The sequence below is a fragment of the Falco naumanni genome, chromosome 6, assembly GCF_017639655.2.
Source record: "Falco naumanni isolate bFalNau1 chromosome 6, bFalNau1.pat, whole genome shotgun sequence".
In the NCBI taxonomy this organism is placed as follows: Eukaryota; Metazoa; Chordata; class Aves; order Falconiformes; family Falconidae; genus Falco; species Falco naumanni.
Window position 1 is genome coordinate 75,091,601 of NC_054059.1, and position 22,214 is coordinate 75,113,814.

A 22,214-nucleotide genomic window follows, 5' to 3' on the forward strand; every position below is an offset into this window, starting at 1 on the left:
CCAGTTCTGAAAGACTGAAAAGTTAACCATCTGTACATTTAGTTCCGGTTAACTATAGCAGTGTGTAGGCTATGCTGGCATTAACTGAAGGGCTGTTTGGGTGGTTAGTTTTGGTTAGTTGACAGCAGTGTGAGTCTTTCAACCATGAGTGAGGAACATGCAGTTTAATCAGCAAAAGCACACACACACACAGGGCCCATGATAGGGGGCTGGATGTAAGTGCTAAAACTATTTGATTTCAGAGCATTGAAATATAAATGTTTCTTTAAAATTATTTATACACAATATAACTTTTTCTTTCAACAACTCTTTCTTGTTGAGGTACTAGAGCACTACAAATCATTAAGAGAACTCCAGAGATCTTTTGCAGCTATTAAACATTGTTGTCACTTCCTTCAGAGGTAATGGTTCTATTCTGAAAGACAAAAAAATATTTTAGAAGTTTTGAGGGCTCAGAAAATGTCTCCTCATATTTCTAAAATACAGGAATGAAACAATTTTCAGCAAGCGGAATGATTATGGTGACTAACTGTAAGACGAGAGTAAGAGAAGGGCTGTTCACATCTGCATGTGTTCATGCTGCTCAATTTTATCAAGTGATTGTCAGTTGAATTATATTTTTTAGGTAACTTTTCGACATGATTCTTCAACAGTGGAAGTGCAGGATGACCACATAAAGGGTCCCTTAAAGGTAATATATTTGTTTTATATTTTGCTAATGCTTTGAAAAATGTTCTTTTGCAGTATTTGGCATAAATGTGTATATGCAGTATGGGGTCAAAGTGGAAGGTTCGATTTATTACGCAGGCTAGGTAGGATCACAAAGCATAAAAGGTAATGCTGTAAAGCTATAGTTAGTATACTTTCCATGGTAACTTTTTCCTTTGTAGTTAAAGGGGATGCAGCATATAGGCTGATGCAAGCCTCTTTGTTCTTTTTGGCCTTAAAGCTAAGAAGTTTGGCTGGCTCTGATATTTAGTCACTCTTGCTTTGGAAAACTGGGCTAGAGGATTTGATGGGCAAGCTCTTACACAAGAGAATGACATCATTCAAATTGGTTCTTGCTCCCCACCTGCTGGCAGGAAATAATTAGCTCAGTTAGTTGGCTTATTTTAGAGGAATGTAAAAGAAGTTTTGAGGGATACAAATATATCCAATTGAAGCTGGAAAAATACGGTATATTTAACATAGGAATAGGTTAGAAATTAATTTTTTTGTTGTTTGCTGAATATAAAACTATTAACTTCATTGCCTGTTTCAGAAGCTCTCCCGTGCTAAGTGGCTTTTGTATTTTAGGTAGGAACTGTTGTGGAAGTGAAGAATCCAGATGGAACATACCAGGAAGCAGTTATCAACAAATTAACAGATGCAAGTTGGTACACTGTAGGTAAGAGAAATAATTCATGTATCTGAATAACAATAAGCCTGTGACCTGGACATATCTTAAGCATGGTGGGAGAGATTTTTTTGAGATGCCTAGGTATTCAGAGTTTGTATAAAAAAACCCCTCCAAAACCTAAACATCTGAGTTTGGGTTTTTTATAAGAAACAGTACCCCTCGCAATGTGAAAATGGGACCCCAAATAAAGACCCAGTAAATTGCTCTATAAATTGGTAACTGCTTCTTAGATATTTAATATACTACTGTTAAATATTCTGGAGCAAAGTATGCTGTCATAGTTCCTTGAAAAAGGAAGAGAAGTGCTTTCAAAATGTTAAGTTGCAGTACTTATTTTTCGCTATTTTCAGGCCTAATCCTGGTAACAGCTGCTGTAAAAGCAGTGATAGCTTGTTTTTTAAAGAAGTCTTCTCCCATTCATTTTCCTTATTTCCTAATGTGACATTTCAGACTTTAGATGATGTATCCATACATGCCCACAAGGAAATATATATATTTTTCCCCTTTAAATATGTATTTTAAATTTATATAACATGGGTTTGCTCTTTACTATGTAGCAGCAGATTAGTCTGTCTTGGGAAAAACTGGTCAGCTGTAGAATGACAACATGTATTCCACCTGTGCACTGGTAGTCTTAAAGGTATACAGGAAATGTATTGATTCTTCAGAAACTACGTATTCCTGTCTTTGGCACGTAACTGGGGCATGGGAAGATGAAGACCAGGTCTTGAAAGAACCTTAGCAAGACAGTTGTTTTGAGATATTGAGGTTTGTTGTTGATGAGGCAATGCTGAACAACTAGGGAAAGACTAACTTTCCTTAGTCATAGTCCTGTTGGAAAGGAATAGAGCTGTAAGTTTACTTAAGACCTTTCAGATATGTGTTGCAGAAAATATATCTGTGTTCTTGTTGGAGAAGTAGAATGTATGAGTAGAGGAGAGATCAGGTTAGGATGGGGTGAAACATGAGGTATAAAGGCAAGGATTAACATTACAGACAGTGTTTTGGTAAGCAGTATAGAAGTGGATCAGATACGAGCGCTTTTAAAAACAGAATGGTATAGCTGGTGTTAGAACTATGTTGTGTTGTATGTTACGCTTCTGAGAAAGTGTGACATTAGAAGTTCAGCAAGAAGAGTAAGATAGGAGTCCGTGCAGATTAAATCTTGAAGGTAGGTTGCATGGAGTTGCAGTCTCTAAATCAAAGTAGATGTCTGTCAAAAATCCTGAACTTGAGAAATACGAAGAGATGTAAGAGTTGAGACTGAAAACCATATTTTGTAGATAAAAGTAGACAAAAGCATGTTGACCTTGCAGAATCAGTAAAAGTAGCACAGCTGCTGGCTGTGTAAAAGCACTTTGAGAGAGAAATAACTCTAGCAGTGGATGATTAGAGTAATCTTTGTCAGGAGGCTGAGTGAAATGAGACCGAAATTATCTTTACAGACAGTGATGACTTTGCAGATCTGAGTGAAAGTCCTACTTCAAGGGAGTTGCCATTTACCAGATTTCAGAATTAGCACGTATCTTAACCAGCAGTTATCTAATGTTGTCCGAGCACTTTTTTGAGAAGTATCTCATTACTTATGTTGCTAATGATTTTGTGGATAAAATGACGATGATTTGGTGAAAAACCTTGTGAAGGGACAGACAGAGCTGAAGTAGTACCTTTCCAGAAGCTGTTGCTTAAGACTGTTTATGCCAGTGCAGCAGAAGCATGGAATAACCATTTTGGGGCTGCCTGAGAACACTTTCAGCACTGAAGTACAAGCAGGGTTGCTTTAAGATCATCCCTGTCTGTCTTGTATTCACGAGATGTTGTCTGAATAAAATTGGACATCAAGTTAGGTTTACATGTATTTTTTGGTGCTACTACTTTCCTACCAAAGGAAGATAGCAACTAAATTAAATTCATAAAAAAAGCAATAACCCCAAACAAAAAAACCCTGGCAGACCAAAACTGGTAAAGCCTTTTACAGTTACTATAGCATAGTTATAAATGTGTCCTTAGTTAATTTGCCTGTCATATAAGAATTCCTCAAAAAACTTGAGGTGTTCCAATCCTGGTAACTAGATACTGTTTCATCAGTCATATAAATGTGTGTTTAGAAAGTTTAAATGATATTATTAATGTTTAACTCTGTGTTTACTGGGGGGGGGGGGAACATGGGATTGCTTTACTAAAAATGTAGAATTGTGCATGTTCAAAATTAGTCTTATCCCCTTCTGCACTTTTTTGTCATCATATTGCTTTTTCTCAGAATTCAAAGTGGTTTTATTTTCATTTGGTTGCCTTTTTTTTTCCCCCCCTTGCAGTTTCAGAATAGGTGTTTCAAAATGCATTACACTCCTGTCTCCTCAGTAGATTGTTTTGAGGATGTTCCATTAGATTAGAATGTCATGCATTGCAGCCGTATGTGCTATGCTGGCCACACAAGTCTTTCAGGGAGGTGAAGCTTTTCCTTTGAATGAATTCATGTTATGGAACAAGATTAAGAATCCCTCTGGCAGGGAAGAGGCCACAAGCAGATTACCAAATAGGATACATAATGTGGCTACCTACCTAGCTCTGAATAGGTTTACCTCTGTTGTAGTCAGCTTATCCCTTGAAGTGGATAGATTATATATATTTTTTTAATCTGTCATTATGTAAGGAGACTGTTAGGTTAATTAACACAGACTGAATTAGGAACCTGCTGCCTTCTACTTCACTTAAACAAGGGGGGGCTTAATTATGTGTTGACCATTTGAGGTGCAGCTCCAAATCTGTGTATTTTCTTGTGCTGTTCCTGCCCTTGATACTTCTCAACAAATTTTGAAATGACAGATGGGCATCTATGACTGATATTTTATCACTAAACAGTACTCCACAATTACTGTAGTACAAATAGACTGGGGAATGGTAGTTACAGGGAGGGAAGTTTGTTCATCATTAGTACTGAGTTTTGCATAGGGATGAAAAATGCTCAGAACTAGGTAAGAGTGACTTTCATATCAAATAAATACCAATAAATAATTCTGATGTACCTTGTTGCTTTTTGTATTTTTTAATTTAAATTAGTAGATGTTGAAAATAGAGTATAGCACCCACTATCTGAAAGCCAGACATGGCTGAAAATTAATCTCTCTGATCTTGCCAGGTATCTTTTGCTGGTTGTCAGCCATTTTCCTAACACAGTTATTTTGACTCTTGTTTGTGAAAGAGTTTACGTATTTTTAGTTTTCTGCCACATGGTTGAATTCTTATGAGACTGACAGAATCAGAAGTAGTGTTGACGGACAGAAGGGATTATTTGAATGACGATGAAAGACACATATTAAGAAATCGCTGAAACTTTTTTTAATGTATTATTTTAATCTAATCTTGGGGTTGTTTTCATGCCCACAAAAGTCTTCAAGGTCACTGCAGTATGGGGAAAAGAATGTAATTGTTATCACTGCTGGGGAGGGGAGAGGAGGTCAGTTCGTGTCTCACTGAACAGTGCAGGCATAGCCTGAGAGTTAAAACTTAGCACCGAGTTTTCCTCCATGAAGCAGCTGTAGAAAACTTGACGAAAGCTTACTTCTTACATGGCTTCTGAAGATCCCACCTTGAATGTGTGCAGCGTATTTCAAGATTCGAAAGTATAAAGCATACAGCTGAAGCCAACTGTTACGAACTTGGTTCCAGTTGATCCTAGTGATAGCAGAGGTAGCAGATGGAAACCAGGAGCTCCAGTTCTCTCACTACAGCTGGGTTTGATGATTGTCTGCACTTTGATGGTCATCTTTCTTAGACATTTGTTTTATAGCACGGCTGAATGAAGTCAGCAGAGAAAGGTGTTGAACTATCACATGGCATTCAACTGTAACTTTTTTTCTCAAAATACCCATTTATGTTTCTCCACAGTAAGCATAGCTTCCATTTGAATATTTTAGAACTCCTGGTTATGTAATAATGTTCTGTAAAAATTGAAAATGTTTGCACAATGTTTTTTAAAGTCTGGCATGCACTGTTTTTTAATTTTATGTCCTGATCAATGAGTTGTCTGCTCAGCTGCTACTTAAGATTGCATTTAAGATATGCAAGCATGGAGTAGCTGTGGTGAGACATCAGCTTATGTATTTGGTCAGTATGTGCAGATGCTTTACTGAATGTGCAGTAGTGTCCAGGTGCAGCTTTGTTTTAAGCCCTGGCTGCAGGAATATATATCTCATTCTTTCTGACACCTAAATCGATCACTTAGCAATATCTGGATTTAAATAAATAAATAAATAATCTATTTTTCCTTGCTTCTCTTCCTGCCTGGTGACAGTATTTGATGATGGTGATGAGAAGACTCTTAGACGCTCTTCCCTGTGTTTGAAAGGAGAAAGACATTTCGCTGAAAGCGAGGTAATTGAAGAATTTTTATGCGACAACTTTTTATTTAGAAAAATTTAAAAGTGCTATTTTTAGTACCTCAGTATTCAGTATGTTATATACATCCATGCTACTAAAAATGGGGATTATGTAAAATACAGTCTGCAGGGTCTGGCTTGCTCTTTTTAAAAATCAATATTTAAATCAATTTAATTTCACTAAATCGTGTATGTTAAGCAACAAAATCAGAATTTAATATTTTTCATTTTTGTATTTCTAGTGGTGCATAGATTGTAGGTCACACAAAAACCTGCAATCACAGAACTACTTTGCTTTATATAAAAAAAATAAATCTGTAAGTAAAAAAATCAAAATATGCTACATGAACAAATTTACGTAATTCTCTAGACATAATTAAGTTCCGCTGAATTGTACATAGATGAGCAAGTCTAATTTGTAGTAGCTGATAAACTTGAAAGATCGGTACTTTTCTTTTAAAAGGCAAATTATAAGTTGCTGTTACCTGTTAATTTGAAGACAGTTACCATTATTTTGAAACTGGTTCATGTCTTAAAGGTGACTTGCATATTAAAGTATACAGACATTTGTAGCAAATTTCAAATAGTTGAAATTTCAGAATGAGGTTTACTCCTTATTACATAAAACAATCTGAACTTGATGGGCAGATTTATGTAAACATGTTACTTACTGGAAAGCTACTGAATACAAGGGTTCTTTGCTCTACATAAATATGTTTTATTGTAGTCAGCTGAGCTCGTTGCCTGCTAACTGCATTCTTGCGAAGGTTCAGATACCTTCTAGAATCCTAAGTCAGGATTAAACACATGTAAAGAGGAGGGCCTAATTAGATGCCTAAATCTGGATTCAGATATAAATGCCATAATTTAAAGATTGTACTGTTCATTTGATTAAATACCTTTAAAATTTATTTTATTTTGTTAATGATCACCACTCCTGAAAATTAGATTGCTTGTGTTGCGTAAATACTATTTTAATAATGGTTTCAGGAGTATTACTTTATAGTAAGCAGGTTGACAGTTTTAGTGTGTGTGTATATATATTGCTTTGCAATGCGTTTGGCTGAACAAGGGTAACTTCACATTATTCTGTCGGATTCAAAGAAATCTTATATTCAGGTGACTCCTACCTTTTATTTTGTCGTCATTCTTACTGTCTTAGCTTTTGATGTCTTGCCAGAAGTCACTGATACGCAATTTATTGTCACCAGCCCTCAATGAAATGTATGTTGTGTATTTCTAATTACCTCATGATTGCATAGCTACTCAGCAGGGAAAATTGCATCTCCAGTTTCTTTTGTTATTAAACCAGTGCCACACGTTTGTCTTGTTCTGATGTTGCTTTAGCTTGATCTCTGACTTGCTGAGTGTGTGGGATCTTTCATTGTGTCCCCCACACTCCGAAGTAATCATGCATTTACTTTAAGATTTAAAAAGCCAATTTTATTGTCTCTGTGTCCAGTTCTGTCTGAAACAGAATACTTCTGAGATTCTTCTTGATGTGTCACGCTTAAAAATTCATACACAACTCAGAAGTGTAATTTGAAGGACTGTGTTTACTTGGGAAAGCTTTATGCCTTCTTTCAAAGAAAGGAGTAAGTGCCTATAGAAAAACCCTGTGTACCAGGAACCTTCAAATCTGGAATCGTTATAATTTAAACAGATGACAGCAGTCTCAGGGAAGGAAGATACTGCATGTCCATGAAGTCCTCTTGATGCTTTAGCATTTTGCCTGAATGGAGAACGTTCTTTCCTTCTCTCTTTCTCTCTCTCTCTCCCCTTTGGTTTGATGCTAATATAGCCTCAGTTAGCACCTTTTCAATTATCAGTATAGCAAGCTCTTTAAAATTGTTTTAAAATTTTTCTTTCCCATATCAAAATCTGAATTACTAAGAAAAATACAATTAACTTGTGATGTTTGCTGCTACTGCTACTGAGTTATCTTGCAGTTTCATTTCACAGGGGACGACCTTTGTTCATTTATAAGTAGATGACTGGGTGTTTAATCTGATAATAGGACAAGTAGAAAATTCATCCTGTAGAGATAATACTTAAATCTCTGCGTTTGAATGGTCCAAAGGCAGAACTTCTGGGAGGAATTGTTTGTGTGTTGGACAAAAATTAATTATTCAGGGATGTGGAAAAAGTGTTTTAAAAAAAAAAACCAAAACAAATCCCAAGACAAAACACATTACCTTTTAAAATTAAAGCAGTGACATCTCTGCTGAACTTCTGTATTTCTTTTGTAATGAGAGTGTCTCTCTATTGACAAAAATTACTTTAACTAGGTTATACAAACTTATGATTTGGAGAATAAATTATGCCAGATGTTTTTATATATGTGCGTATATGTATTTTTTCATTTCAACAGACATTAGATCAGCTTCCACTCACAAATCCTGAACACTTTGGGACTCCTGTTATAGGAAAGAAAACAAACAGAGGAAGGAGATCCAATCATATGTAAGTCTAACGTCTTTGCATCTGTGCTGTCTGTATTCAATTTGGAAGCTTTCAGCGTGTGTGGAGTTTTATTTTACGGGCAGGCTTCACATTGAGAAAACAGGAAGCCATATGAAAAGCGCTCAAACTGAAAGTCGGTTTTGCGTGTATTGTTGCATGTAAGAATTACAAGAAGTTTTTGTGTAATCAGTATTTAAAATAGTAGTGGGTACAGGCAAAAGTGGTTTTTCTTGGTTTTGTTACTTCAGTAAAAAAAGAAAATGGCACACCAAGTGGAAATGTGTTGTTAAGCTATATTCAGAAGCTTCTCTGTAGTAAAGTTGGTATTATAAATGTGTTGGACCCAAATTAAAACCATTACAATGCAGCCTTTGTCCAGCTGATATGAAGTCTTTGTAGAAGGTACCAGAATCTTCATGTAGACCTTTGGTTTCTCATTACAAGGTCTCTTAAGGGCTTTTAGAAATAGGTGAACAGTGTTGCGGTTTGCAGCAAAGCTTACTGATAGAAAAACAAAGTTCAAGAGTAGCGGCCTGATTTCCCAGGTGCCAAACTTCTTGGTAGCTGTGATCTTGAAAAAACAGTTTTAAATACTCCACTGACTGTTCATCTTTGTCAGTTGTGGGTGGGTTTGGTTTTGGTTGGTTGGTTGGTTTTATTTTTAAAGTTTTGCTGTGGTAGTGGCTGGGGTAGAAAGGGGGTTTTCATGCTTGCATTAGCCTTTCATGCTATTTTTGATAGCTTGAAATAAATATTGCACTGTGTATATAGAGGTACTATAAATTTACTCAATTACTGGTTTAGTAATTTGTGACGTATTGAAGGGAAAAGATGGAAGAAGCTGGCATATACCACAGAGAATGTGCTTGCAGCATCCTTGGTGTCTGTGGCTGGGTTGTCCTCTCTGTTTTCCCTAACTGTACAGGACATTATTATGTCAGAAACAAAACATTTAACTTATGATTAATATTGTCTGAACTGAGTAAAAAGACAAATTGCACAGATACTGGTATAACTGAACTAACTTTACAGTCTTTCTAAAATAACCTTGGCTTTCTTTCTAGTCCTTTACTTCTTTTCCCACAAGAGATTCTCAAACCCCAGAAAGCAGCCTGAAAGATTTTTATACTGTATTTTAGAAGAAATCACTACTTTTTTAAAAGGAGGTTGAGGGGAAAAAACTCAATGCTTTATTAGCCCTCCAAATGATGACATAAGATTAGGGTGGGGAAAATCAAACATAAGTCACCTTAGACTTTAAATCGCTTATCTTCTGTTACCCAAATGCTGTGAGTTGTCTGTTAATATTGAACTTTGTACTCAAAAATTGTTTTTTGTAAAATGGAAAATAGCTTTTAAAATTCTGCTTATTGTGCTCGTTGAACACACTGTGTATTTTCTGAGAATTAACTTTCAAAGTGACTAGTAAAACCCTATATATCTGGAGAGAGCCAGGAGCGCTGAACATTTATTTATTTATTTATTTATTTATTTATTTATTTATTTATTTATTTATTCTAAAATCAGTTGCAGGTGATTGTAATTGGAATAGTTTTGTACATGTAGACTCCCCATGTGGTTAAAACCAGGTGCAACTTTGTACTGGAACAGTCAAAACAATGAGCCAGAACATTTTTTAATCAAAACATACTTGCACCTTTGCTCATCTACTTACATTGCAGCACTTTGTTCAATGTGAAATTGAAACAGTCATTGAAATGCTTCACTGCATATCTTTAGAGAACTGTTCCAGGATAAACAGACTACTTTTTCTCTTTGCTATTCATCTTCATAGCTGATGTTTCTTCTTCAGAGATTTGTCCTCTCTTAAAATAGCTTTTTATTCTGTATGGCTGTTAAAGTAAAAGCATAGTGAGATTAAGAAGAAAACCAAAATGGTTTAGCATAATGTTTGTCCAAAACTGCAACTGCAACAGTATTATTGAACCAATGTTTCACTAGGGCAGAATTTTAATTTTGAGTGTCCTGAGAGTGTATTTCATTTCTGTTCTTCCATGTGGATGCATGGCGGTGGTTTTGCATGTATTACATGTATGTAGGTGTGCATTTCTGGGTTTGTAATGTTTGAGTTTGTGAAGTTGGTATTATAATATCCTTGTAAATACTTCCATTCATTTTTATCCTAAAACACGTGACAGACAATTCAAGTCACTATTATTTATGCCTCTGACAATTAGCTTTGGATCTCCTGTAATTATAATAGCCAAGTTTTGAATAGTTGAGTTTTAAGTCTTTTTCTGTTGTTTAGTCCTGAAGAAGAATCTTCATCCTCTTCCAGCGATGAAGACGAAGATGATAGGAAACAAAGTGACGAGTTATTAGGGAAAGTTGTGTGTGTGGACTGCTTCAGTGTGGATAAAAAGAAAGCTCTGTGGTTTCCAGCCTTGGTAAGAGTTTCATATTTTTTTATTATTATTTTACAAATTTTAATTAATTTCCTAGGCACCAAAGAAAGGTGGGTTGTTTGGTAGGCTTTTTCATTTTTGATGGATTAATCTATTTTTATTAGAACTTAATACGTTTCTTCAAATCGGACTGTATCATAATAGTCAAAGGCAATATATATGTAAGTATGTTTCTTTAGAGAAAGTGATTGCTAAGGTGGCTTTATTTTTTCCAAACAGCCATAATTGTTGACTAATTCCAGCTTAACAGCGTGTTTAGTTGTTGAACTAAATTTGAGGGTATTGCATGTCATTATTCTAAACTACCAGGTTCTATCAAGGAAGAAAGTATAAAGAAGTGCAAAAAGAGGGGAAGTTCAGTGATTACATGGGTGTTTTTTTTCTCTGTTCTATATAAATACATCTGATAATATAATGAAATATTTTTTCTTTGTCACTGTGGTAGATAGGAAATTCATTGGTAATTCTCTACTTGAAAATAACATTGTAGTCTTTTAGTACAAATATTTTCTATCTTCCTTTATTCTGGCATAAAGATAGTTATAATAAGATAGATTAAATATATTTTAATAATAATTATAATAAAATATCACTTAGTCTAAGGATTGCATATACACCGACTCATATTTAGAAATTAACGTTTTCATATGTGGTACCTTCTACTACCGTGCTTTTTAATTTTTATTTTATTATGAATTATAAATATTTGAATATTTCTCCCTGGCAATGAAAGCTTAAAAAGTTTCTCTGATTTCAGCAAAACTTGTGCTTTGCTTTTGAAAAGATGCCATCACACTTAACCCTTAATGTTTGCAGTAGTTCTCAGCTGCAACTTTCTACTTGCCACCTCTGGCAGCTTGTAGTGTAGTCCAGAGGCTTTCCAGCAGGACTTCTGTTGGAAAAGTTGGTGGGAGAGGAGTTACTGCAGTCTTATTTATTTATTTTTTTTTATAACAAGGGAGAGGGCAGAATATACAGGAAGGAGATGCCATGTTAATGACAGCTTTAGGAGAGGCTTTCAGTAATAGACAAGAAAATCGAGCTGTTTCTTTACTGAAAGCTGTCATCAAGATTGATGCAACGTCGCCTGCCTCCTAGCCACACTCTGAGAAGCGGGCAGCAGGACTGGCTTGAGGTGGCTGATGCCACACTGTTGGGTTAGCGCTTGTGGTGATGCAGGTGGCAGTTTCCATGCAGTCCCTCTGGTAGGTATTGTGCTTGCATGGGAGTGATGTAGTGCTACTCAGGGTAGCTGTGGGTCAGACCTTAAAAATGAACTGAATTGTTGCTTAGGCTCCCAGGGTATCCTAAAGATACACACGGTTATTTCTGTGGGTTTCATTTGGAGATTGGAATAGCTCTTCGTGGAAAGCTTCCTGCGATGAATGAGAAGCAGTAGGGGGATAAAGTTTGAGGGTGGAGCTCGTTAACTCTGAAATAGCTTATCCTAGATTAACTGTTATTTTAGTAATCAGGTTTATAGCTCTGCAAATAAACATCATATTGCATTTAACCTGAAAGGTTGTGCCAAAGAATAGATTTATGCCCCAAATAGGGTTTTTTTTTTCCTTTTGTAATCCTCTCCCCTGTAGCTATACCTCTCCATTCTTTTACCTTGTAAGCAGGTTACATCTACTGTTAACAACAAAGTAATTTTATCTTATTACTGATAAATTTTGCTTTAACTTTCTGTTATGCTAATTATTAATTAATTATATTGTGTGCAGATAAGCTCTGTGTATAAGCACAGAGGACATTTTCAAGTTTATTATGTGAAAAGACGTTCAGGGATTAGTCTAAACCTTTACAGCAAATAACAGTTCAGATTAGTAGTAGAAACTTTGGATATCAGTCCTATAACCTGTCCCTTATAAATGTAGAGCTGTAGAAATCTAAATCTGGTAAGAATTATTCTTCGGACTCAGCGACTGACTGTGTTGGTTTTATCCTGCATGCATGGTTTTTTTGTGGGTTTTTTCTTTGTTTGGCTTTGTTTTGGGTTTTTTTTGGGGGGTGGTGGTGGATTGAGAGCAATGGCTAATTGTAACTGCAAAAAGGCCTGGCAGTTGCTCCTTAATGTCAGAGAGTATGATTTAGTAAGCCTTATAGCATTGCTTCATTTTAATGTGTACTTAAAGGCTTTTGGAAGGTGCAGCGAGGAAATCTGCTTGCAGCATTTTCAGAAAATTGAGTTTACATAGGATCATCTCCCTCATTCTCCTGTGATTCAGTGGAGTTTGTTTTGCAAAGAAATTTAGAAAACTTGATTCAGGCAAAATTGAGGTGATGTTGCTTGATGTAAAGGCACTAGATGAGGTTGTTGTAAGCTGTTTCCCAACTCTGTATGAATTTCTGAATACTGAGATTTTGATGCTTCTAGAAAACCAGTGGCTAAAGCCAGAAGGACCTTTCTCCATCTTCAGAGAGCCAGGAGGTTGCACCGCTCTGTTTCAAATGGGGGGTGCTAATCACTCTCTCTTACCTTCACCAACTGTTGAAAACTATATCTCAAACTGCATTTCAGTTAGTGAGTTGTAGTTTTGTAGTTTTTTTGGAGACTGTAGAATGCATTGCATTTGGAGACTGAGGCTGTTAAGTCTCATTTTTCTCGAGAAGCCTATTTTTAGCTTATGCTGTGTGATGCGCAGCTCTCCAAATCAGTTGGAACTTTTGACTTTACCTTCTAAAATGCCATATGGCTGGTGACCTGTGTAAGGAGGGAAAAACCATTTTGTTGTGCAGTATCTTTGTGTGTATGGTGGAAAAAGTAGGGCTGAAAGGAGCTGGTTTAAGAGAGAAGAGGTATTTACTGGGGCTAAATTAGGACTGCGGTCATTTGCTGCTCCTTGGGGTTTTGTAGCAGCTAGAATTTTCTTAACTTTCAGGGAGCTACACAAGTTTTGAAAGAAGAAAGATGAGTGATGGAGGGGGTTGCTTTTCTCTTCTATAACTCTGGAAAATCAGTATTTATTTTTCTTTTAATGAAATTTCCTGAAACTTTTTAATTAGTAACTTCTATATTGGTTTAACAAAACTTAAATAGCTTTTAAAGTTGCAACAGATAATTAATATGTTATCTCAGTGCTAGACTTGATTAGTCTACTTGAATTAAAGAACCTATCATAATACTTGTACTTGAGGCACTCTTCTCTCCTAGGTAGATAACCTACGAATCCTCCATTATAAAACTGTATTTCATAAATCCTGTAGGCATTTGTTTTTGAAACTGTGTGTGATTACATCCTTGCAATACAAGGTCTCCAGCTCAGTTGGCAGCACTTGGTGGAAGTTCTCTCCTTTTAGGATGAGGAGGAGAATAAGCTGTAGTGGCGCGACAGGTACCTAACTTTTGTCAGCGTGGTGCTCTTTCTTGTCTCTTGACAGCAGCTGTCAGTTCCCTCCAGGAAGCGAGCATGACCTTGTGCATTCAGTAATTCCAGGAGGTCACCCCTCCTGTGTTTTGATGGATCTCAGTGTTGCTAAAGAGAAATGAGCCCAAAAGCTTTTTGAGAAGCATTGGTATATATTATTACTCTCTTGTTTTTCTTTTTTCTCTCTAAACTTTGCATTTGTAATATCTCTGCAGGTGGTTTGCCCGGATTGTAGTGATGATATTGCAGTGAAAAAAGATAATATTCTTGTTCGCTCTTTCAAGGATGGCAAATTGTGAGTAGAAGTTGATAACTGAATAAAATCTGTACCTGTCAAGTGAAATACTGTATGAGATGTGTTGGGTAAAGCATTAATAACGTTAGAAAGCTCAGTAAGGCACTGCCAAGATTTTTCGAATGTTTAGAAAACTGTTAACAGCCTGCATTTTGATGAAATTAGTCTTGAACTTTGGCATTATTAATAATGGGTTGCATAAATCTTATCTGTCTTAGCTTTAATTTCATTGTTACAGTGGTGGCAAACAAAGCAGTCTTTCATGACTTTGAGAATGGCCTGAGACTCTCCTGCTCTGGTTGGAACAGAGCGCTGCTTTTCAGAGATGTGGCCATAAGCTAATCCAGCTACAGGGGGGGTGGGGAGGGTGGAGGTGTGTGCATGCACCACGTGCACACATAGAAATTCTTTCTTTTTTTGTGGTAGTAAGGCGTATGTTTATCTCAGTCTAGACTACAACTGCTAGTTATCATGTTCTCTGAAAATAGATTTGATAGTACTCAAAGTAGGAAAGAAAATAAGAGAAACAAAGAAAACCGGACTGTGTGGTATTTGCAATAGAATAAGGAACTTTGTGTTCTTAAGCTCATGTTGGTCAGGGAGGGGGATTGATGGTGGATAATAGAATTCTGTTTTTCTAGGTTTCAGTTTTTATTTTAAAAATGGCAGCCATTTATTGTGCTTGGTTCAATTTAACAGAAAGGATATTGAAATACTTTTTTTTTTTTTTAACACTTTCTAAATTATCTAGTGTTTCTGTGCCAAGAAAAGATGTTCGGGAGATTACTGAAACTTCACCAAAGCCTGACGCTTTGTTAAAACAAGGTAAAAATATCTTTCTATGAGAAAACACATTCATATGTATTTACTTTGTTATGTAAATTGAACTGAATTTATAGTAGATTAGCTTGTCTTTAAAATGCTAAAATACAGGATCTTTTCCTATAGCATAATGTATTTAAGGAGAACACTTCTTAAAATCTAGAGGAACTTTTTTTAATAAAAAACCACAAACCAACAAAAAACCCCCCACTCTACTGCACTTGTTTTAAATGCAGACATGCCAAACAAAGGATATAATCATACAGTGCATGCTAGATTTATAGGTTATTAGTGTTCAGCCTTTTGCATTAGACCTTCGTATAGAGTTATGCTTATCATAATACCCCTAATAGTTATAAGTTGCGTTTATGCACTGTCAAGAAACTGGAATTGTGGATTAATTTGAAAGTTTGAGTTTGTATGATCAGTGTCTTAGAATTAGCTTGTGCATATTGCTTTCTCCTTCTTGTTGGAATATATATATGATTAATATATATATGTATAAATATTTATGTATGTATATAAATATGTACGTAAACCACAGTGAAAACCTGTTGGAGTAAGGGTTCCCTTAATTAAATTTTCATATATGCCCTAATACAGAAGATCTTTATTTGTGTCTGTAGACACTAACATGGTAATAAAGCTAATAATAGCTCTGAATAACTTGATTTGCAGAGAACATTAGGCCGGTTTGGCTGAGGAAGACAAATAAGGATGGACAACACAGTGTTGTTGTTGAAGTTCTTTGAATTTGGGGGTGGAATTGTTAATTATCAGTATTTCTTCCTTCTCCTGTGTGCAGCCGTTTTTTTGATTAAATGTATGGTCAAACTGATACTCCTGCAGTGCTAACAGATGTTGCTCCTTTTACAGCTTTTGACCAAGCCCTTGAATTCCATAAAACCAGAACTGTTCCTAGTAACTGGAAAACAGAATTGAAAGAAGACAGCTCCAGCAGTGAAGCTGAAGAAGAAGAAGAAGATGAAAAAGAAAAAGAGGATAACAGCAGTGAAGAAGAGGCAAGTGACAGTAAAGGGCATAGATACATAGCTGATAAAAATTAGCGAGACTGAAATACTAAAGTAGGTCTTCTGAACATTTGGGAAAATTTAACATGTTAACATTGGCGACATTATTATTTCTCAGTTTTCAAAATCTTATTTAGCAAAGATCAGTTAATGTAAAGATATCAACTTGAAAATCTTAACAAATATCTTTGAGTCACTGAGCAAAAAACGTGTAGTTGAAAGACTGAGTTGTTAGGTTCTAATGATAAGAAGAAATCAAAACTCAAGATCCTTTTTTAGAATCTTTGTATACCGATCTTAATGCGGTAGCAGAAGGGGTTGTAGTACCTATTAGGGACTGAGCAAGATGAAAGGTAGATATTGGTGTCTGCTGTCCACATGCACGTTGTTTTTTCCAAAAGAAAAAAGGTCATCTTTACTTGAGTGTATTTCTACATGGAACCCAACTGCTAGGTGTCAAAGGTCTGGCTGTCTTCTAACTGGGAAGATCTGTGTAACTAAAACATATTTAAGTTGTTTCTGTTAAAGGATGTGTGGTGCTTAAATTACTTCAACTGTTTTGATAAATTTTAATCTTTCTGTTTTCTTTGAAAACATCAGCATTTATGTCTTGCAACTGTATGTAAATCCAGTCTGGCCTTTTCTTTTCACCTGTGGTTTCAGTATTGGAAGGCCAAGGAGGTTTTTTTTGACTGACTTAGAACTTGAGGTTTCTTACATTGATATTAATTGCTGGGCTGTAACGTCAGTTATGGCCCAGATGGGTTTCCAGTTTGTAGTTCACTCTCCCTCCAAATAAACAGTTGTTTGCCCTTCTATAATAATAATGCAGTGTGTTGTAGCGCACAGAAGGGTTTAGTTTCCCTCCACGGTTTGTCCTGCATCTGCTTTGTTGTGTGTCATGAGTGTGTTGATTTATTTTCCCCTTTGTGGCCATGGAGTGAGATCTGTGCATGCTAAAATCATGCTGCTGTAAGTAGCTGCTGACATAAATGATGATAAACTTTTCTGCTGGCTATAGAGCTGTTACCCCAGTATGTTCCCATGACTTACCACACATTCCAAGCCATGGGGAGGTTTGCTACCTTTTACAGAGGAGCTCCATCTGAGAAGGCAGCTCCAAGCTGTAACTGACCTGTATTCTTGACATATTTCAAAAAGAAACCAAACTAGGCTGGCATGGTCCTGTGGTTGTCATCTCCTCGCTTGTGTCTCTGTCACCCTGTCCTCCTTCCCTGCTCCCAGATTGCTATGCTAGCCTACAGCTGTAGGTCCTGTTGTAAAGCAGATACTGCAAGTGGTTTGCACTGTTCTTTCACTGCTTCTAGCTGTAGAAAATGGAGTTTACTGTTTTCAGAGTGGTGAAAAGTGAAGAGATTCTGAAACATTCAAATAACTACCAAGAAATGTGAGGAGCTGTACCTCTCTCTCATCCTGGTCTACTGAAAAATTGCTTCACTACAAGCTATCTCTTTGGCTACCTGGTGTAAAGAAGCAAAACAGCTTTCAATCAAGGCATTAGCTCATGCCTCCTCTTCCACCTTTCTTCTCTTGTGGAGTTTGGAGTCCTGCCTTGTGTAGTTTTATAATTCTCTGTTCTTTCCTCCCATTCTCCTGTCCAAAAAAAACACAGAGACACGAGGATAGAAGAAAATACATGGAAGGAGCTTCTATTTCACAGCAGGCTGTGAAGCTGGAAGAGAGCGGTTTTTGAATCTTCTATTTCCTCTGTACCTTCTGGTGGTACTCAAAATCTATATCTGCTCATTATCATTTTTTCTCTCACTAAGGTCTTGGAGCTGTTCTTTAATGTGTTACGCAACTGCCAGTAACGCAGGAGACTGAAATTGCCATCAATAGTGGAGTTGTAAAGGAGAAACTGAGCTGGTTTGGGTCTAAGTGGTTGTTACAGTCCTCTCAATACATCCTCCCTGGAGATTGTGGTGGTGGCATACCAGAAGATGGTGTTCCATCTTTTATTCATTCATTTCTGTATTTTAATATTTGCTGGGAGATTGTGAAGGTGTGAAGTAAAAACTTTGCCACCTCTCCATGCTCATGAATTCATTCTGCCTCTTCTTTAAGCTCACAGGACATTAAGTGGCTCTGATCAAAAGTTACAAAGCCCAGTTTGCAAGGGGCTCTGCTCTTCTTAATGTGTTGAGAAGCAAGGAGTACTTCCATGGGCTCAGCACAATTCCTGAACTTTCAGAGCAGGTTCATGTCCAGCAATGGGCGCTAAGAATGTAGATATGTGTCAACCTGCATGGGTACAAACCTGATTTTTATATAGTGAGCATTCCTTCACTACTTTTAGGTGAAAAATTCACAGTCTTTAGCTACAGTGTTTGTAACTATTTGACCTTGTACCCTTTGTTCATCTCTCTGGCTCCTCTTAGTTGCCTGTGATGTTGTAAGAGCTAGTCTTCCCATGTGCTAGACATGAAGATCTCATCTCAGGCAAATGTTTTGGGATTTATTGTGACATCTCTTGTGATAATTTCTTCTGCAGTACCCAGTGTTTAAGTCACCTGTTGAACTAGGAGGTTTCTAAAACAGAGGCAAAATACTACACACACACACACACACCCCCCCCACTTTTTTTTTATCTCTCCACCCACCTTTGAGCAGTTTCTGCAGCTTCCTGTCTTTATGAGTTTGTGCCTGTAACCTGACTATCAGGCAGCATCTCTTCTCAAACAGGATCTGTGGGCCTTCTCTTGGGACTTTTGTCACCCACCTGCAGATTGTTCTGGTGCTTTCCAGGACATGAAAAATTCTCACTGGTGGCCTTCAAGCCATCTGTATGGTCCTGGTACCCATGAACCAGAACAAAAACAAGCAAACAAAAAAACCCCAAACCAAACAAAAAAAACCCAACACACCAAACCCCAAAACAAACTCTTATATATGTGACCTCAGGCTTCATATATAGATGCTCCTATCCTGTGTGTGTATATATATATATTCACACACACTGTCATAGATACATAGATGCTTCCGTACATATCTTTAGAGATAGATAGGAGTAGACATGTAAATCCTCGTTGCTTCTCTTCTTAGGAATTGCCTTCCTCTCGCCTTTTTTTTTTCCCCAAATGCAAGACTGGAAAATGGCCTTCCTTTCTTTACTAAATCTGATGGTAGGTAGTTGACAAAGACCCTCTTTTCTAGTGCTGCACTGTAATACTGCGTGAATTTTATGTGTTGCAAAAAAACATGTTGCTAATTTTCTGGATTGCATTATCATACATACAAGCCACTTTCTTTTTTACCTTTGTGACATGGACAGATACATTAGATACTACAGAATGATTTGATAGGATCATGGTTGTCTAACTTAGAAGTATGAGGCTGACAGAGTGTGTTGTGCCTGCTTCAAACCGCTAGCTAGGAAACCTTGTCTGACTTCTTGATTAAGAGATTCTGTAAGTGTTCAGAGACTATTAACAGGTATTATTATCATAGTATAATATCTACTGATTTTGTAGAGTCTGAGAAAGTGAAAATGCTTTTCAGCAGCATGCAGGGTCTTAAGCTTCCCTGCTTTGCACACATTTTAAAAATTTGGTTTGATCTCTATTGGGAAAATTAGTAAAGGAGTATCCACCTGCCATTCTGGCACCTCTGAATTAGCACGTTTCATACTCTTCAGACATTGACTTTTATGGTGAGAAAGGAGTGGCAGTATTTTATTTGGCTTCTTCATCACCTTTACTTTAGTTCCCTTAATATTTAAAAAGCATATATTCCTTTTTAAAAGCTTTGTTGGGTTTCTGGAAGTTTTAGTTCAAAGACTGCCCCACCCCAACCCCTCTGCAAAAAAAATAAAAAATAAAAGCTCTGTGGGACCATTTTCTTACGGCGAGTGTTCTCTTGTTGGTGAGGAACGTGAGAAACCCAAGTAAGTGCTCATGATCTCTTTGCCATGATCCAGCATATGCTGGTAAAAGTCCTTTCAAAGTATGTGTCATGTGAGACTAAACCAGATGAAAACAAACTCCAAAACCCTATCGATTCCATCAAGTCATTTGTTCTCTGTGGCATGCGAAACACGAATGCTCTTAACCAGGCATTTGTCTGTACTGTGTGCAGGGCTGCAGCGTCACCTTGTACCTGTTGGTGAAGAATTGCTAGATATCCCTGGTTTCTGGTGCCCCCCGCCCTGTGAGGATGCATCTAGCATACTGGCTGCAGTTCTCCCCCCAGCCTGTCCTCCTTGCTCATTGAAGTGGCCTGCTCAGAGCTTTGCTGGTGTGCTCGGTTTCAGATAGATAGCTGCTCATCGCGTAATGCATCTTGCAGATAATTCCCTCTTGCATTGCCTATGCGAGACTGAAATATTTTCATTGCATTTCTGTTGATAATTATACCTAAACGACAACTGTTTCATCATGTTGTGAATACTGGTTCTCCATTTTTTTGCCTGCTCTGGTATGTCCTCCAAGTGCATTTAATGGAGAAGAGGATGTATAGAATAAAAAAACCCCACCCTACTCACTAGTAGTAGTTATAACCTTCCTTGACATTATTTTCAGCCATCCATCTTGTTATTAAATAGCTTCAGCAGATGTTGGGAGGGTTGTTTTTTTTTTGTTTTGGGTTTTTTTGTGGTTTTTTTATGTGTTTAATAATGATACTCTGTTTCTATTGATTTCTCAACTGTCTTGCTATAACTTTAAGGACAATATGTTTTGTCCCCTTGCTTCAGGGTAGGTGAAGCTTTAATATTTCATACAAAGAGACTGTTGAAGAATGGAAAAGATAAACGTGGAATGAAAATGCACTAAAGAAAAATAATTTCTTTTAGATTTACTCGATAACTTTTATTAGTTATTTTTGGAAACTTTACAAGGTAGTATTAAAAAAGTATGCAGAAAATTAATCAACTTGTATTTAGCATGTTGTTTTGTAGTAGCTTAGTCATCAGAATTTCTAAGAATTCTGATTATATTCATATCTTATTGCTACTTGGTTGTGGCAAGTCAGATTTCCTAAGGAAATTATCTAGGGTAATAAAATAAGCCACAGTGCTTTGTTATGAAACTCCACTGTTTATTAATCTAAGTAAATCTAATACAAAGGTTTATTAGTGCAATGAACTGAACATCCGAAATATTTATTGTTACTTCAGTTCTGGGATCCTTCTCACCATGCGTTCAGCTGGTACCCCATGGCAGTGTGCATGCAGTGCCATTGGCTCTGGTTTGCCAGTACTGTGGATTAGAACTCTTAAAAACGTGCAAGAACCATTTTCTCTTTCGCTTCATCCCTGAAAGTGACATAGTGTATCCAAGTATCAAGGAGTTGCTTAATGAACTACAGTAGAAATAAATCTGAGACTTCTGATACAATCTCTCGATCATTAGTAGTGGTGTCTCCCAGACTTTCTTCATAAACGGACAAAATTGAAATGCATCTTGATTTATGATACCACTTACAATACTTCAGTGATCAATCAAAAACTCAATTTCAGTGTGTCTTCACAGTTAGTTTTATATATTTTGAAAAAATGTAGTCTATAGAACTTATTTCCATGTGAGCATAGCACTGAGAGTGTATGTGTATGGCATCCTGTTGCTGACTCCAGTAAAACAAATTGGATATTTGAACCTAAATGATCACTGCTGTATGTTTCTTAATGAAGGACTATAACTCAAAATGGTGATAATTTCCTTGTGTGCATTACTTTACACAGGAGGAAATAGAGCCGTTTCCTGAAGAACGAGAGAACTTTCTTCAGCAGTTATACAAGTTCATGGAAGACAGAGGTAGGCATTTTAATCTTTGACTTGCAGAAGTTGAAGGTAGATGTATTGCTTAGCAGTACTTTGAAGAATTGGGTCTGTAAACTAGTAGTGCTTTGCAGTTCAGATCTGGAAACAGTGAGGCTGTATTCATTACTTCTGACTCGCCTGCTATTTAGAAGTCTGTCACTTGACTGTTCTCCTAAGATACAGTCAGTTCCTGCGTTCAGAAATAAATGGATAGTACTTCACATGTTTTATTTTTTCTACTGTGTACTTAC

At 36.8% G+C, this 22,214-nt stretch overlaps 1 protein-coding gene across 6 annotated transcripts in view; it reads left to right on the plus strand.

Annotated features, from left to right (window-relative positions):
• ARID4B (AT-rich interaction domain 4B) overlaps positions 1–22,214 on the plus strand; it is a 101,024-nt gene that overhangs the window by 34,046 nt on the left and 44,764 nt on the right. For all 6 annotated transcript variants that reach the window (XM_040597201.1, XM_040597200.1, XM_040597203.1 and 3 more), the window contains exons 4-12: positions 626–691; positions 1,297–1,387; positions 5,694–5,773; positions 8,150–8,241; positions 10,511–10,649; positions 14,254–14,333; positions 15,085–15,158; positions 16,032–16,177; positions 21,885–21,957. In XM_040597201.1, coding sequence (XP_040453135.1) covers positions 626–691; positions 1,297–1,387; positions 5,694–5,773; positions 8,150–8,241; positions 10,511–10,649; positions 14,254–14,333; positions 15,085–15,158; positions 16,032–16,177; positions 21,885–21,957 — 841 coding nt within the window. The remainder of the gene's footprint in view (positions 1–625; positions 692–1,296; positions 1,388–5,693; positions 5,774–8,149; positions 8,242–10,510; positions 10,650–14,253; positions 14,334–15,084; positions 15,159–16,031; positions 16,178–21,884; positions 21,958–22,214) is intronic.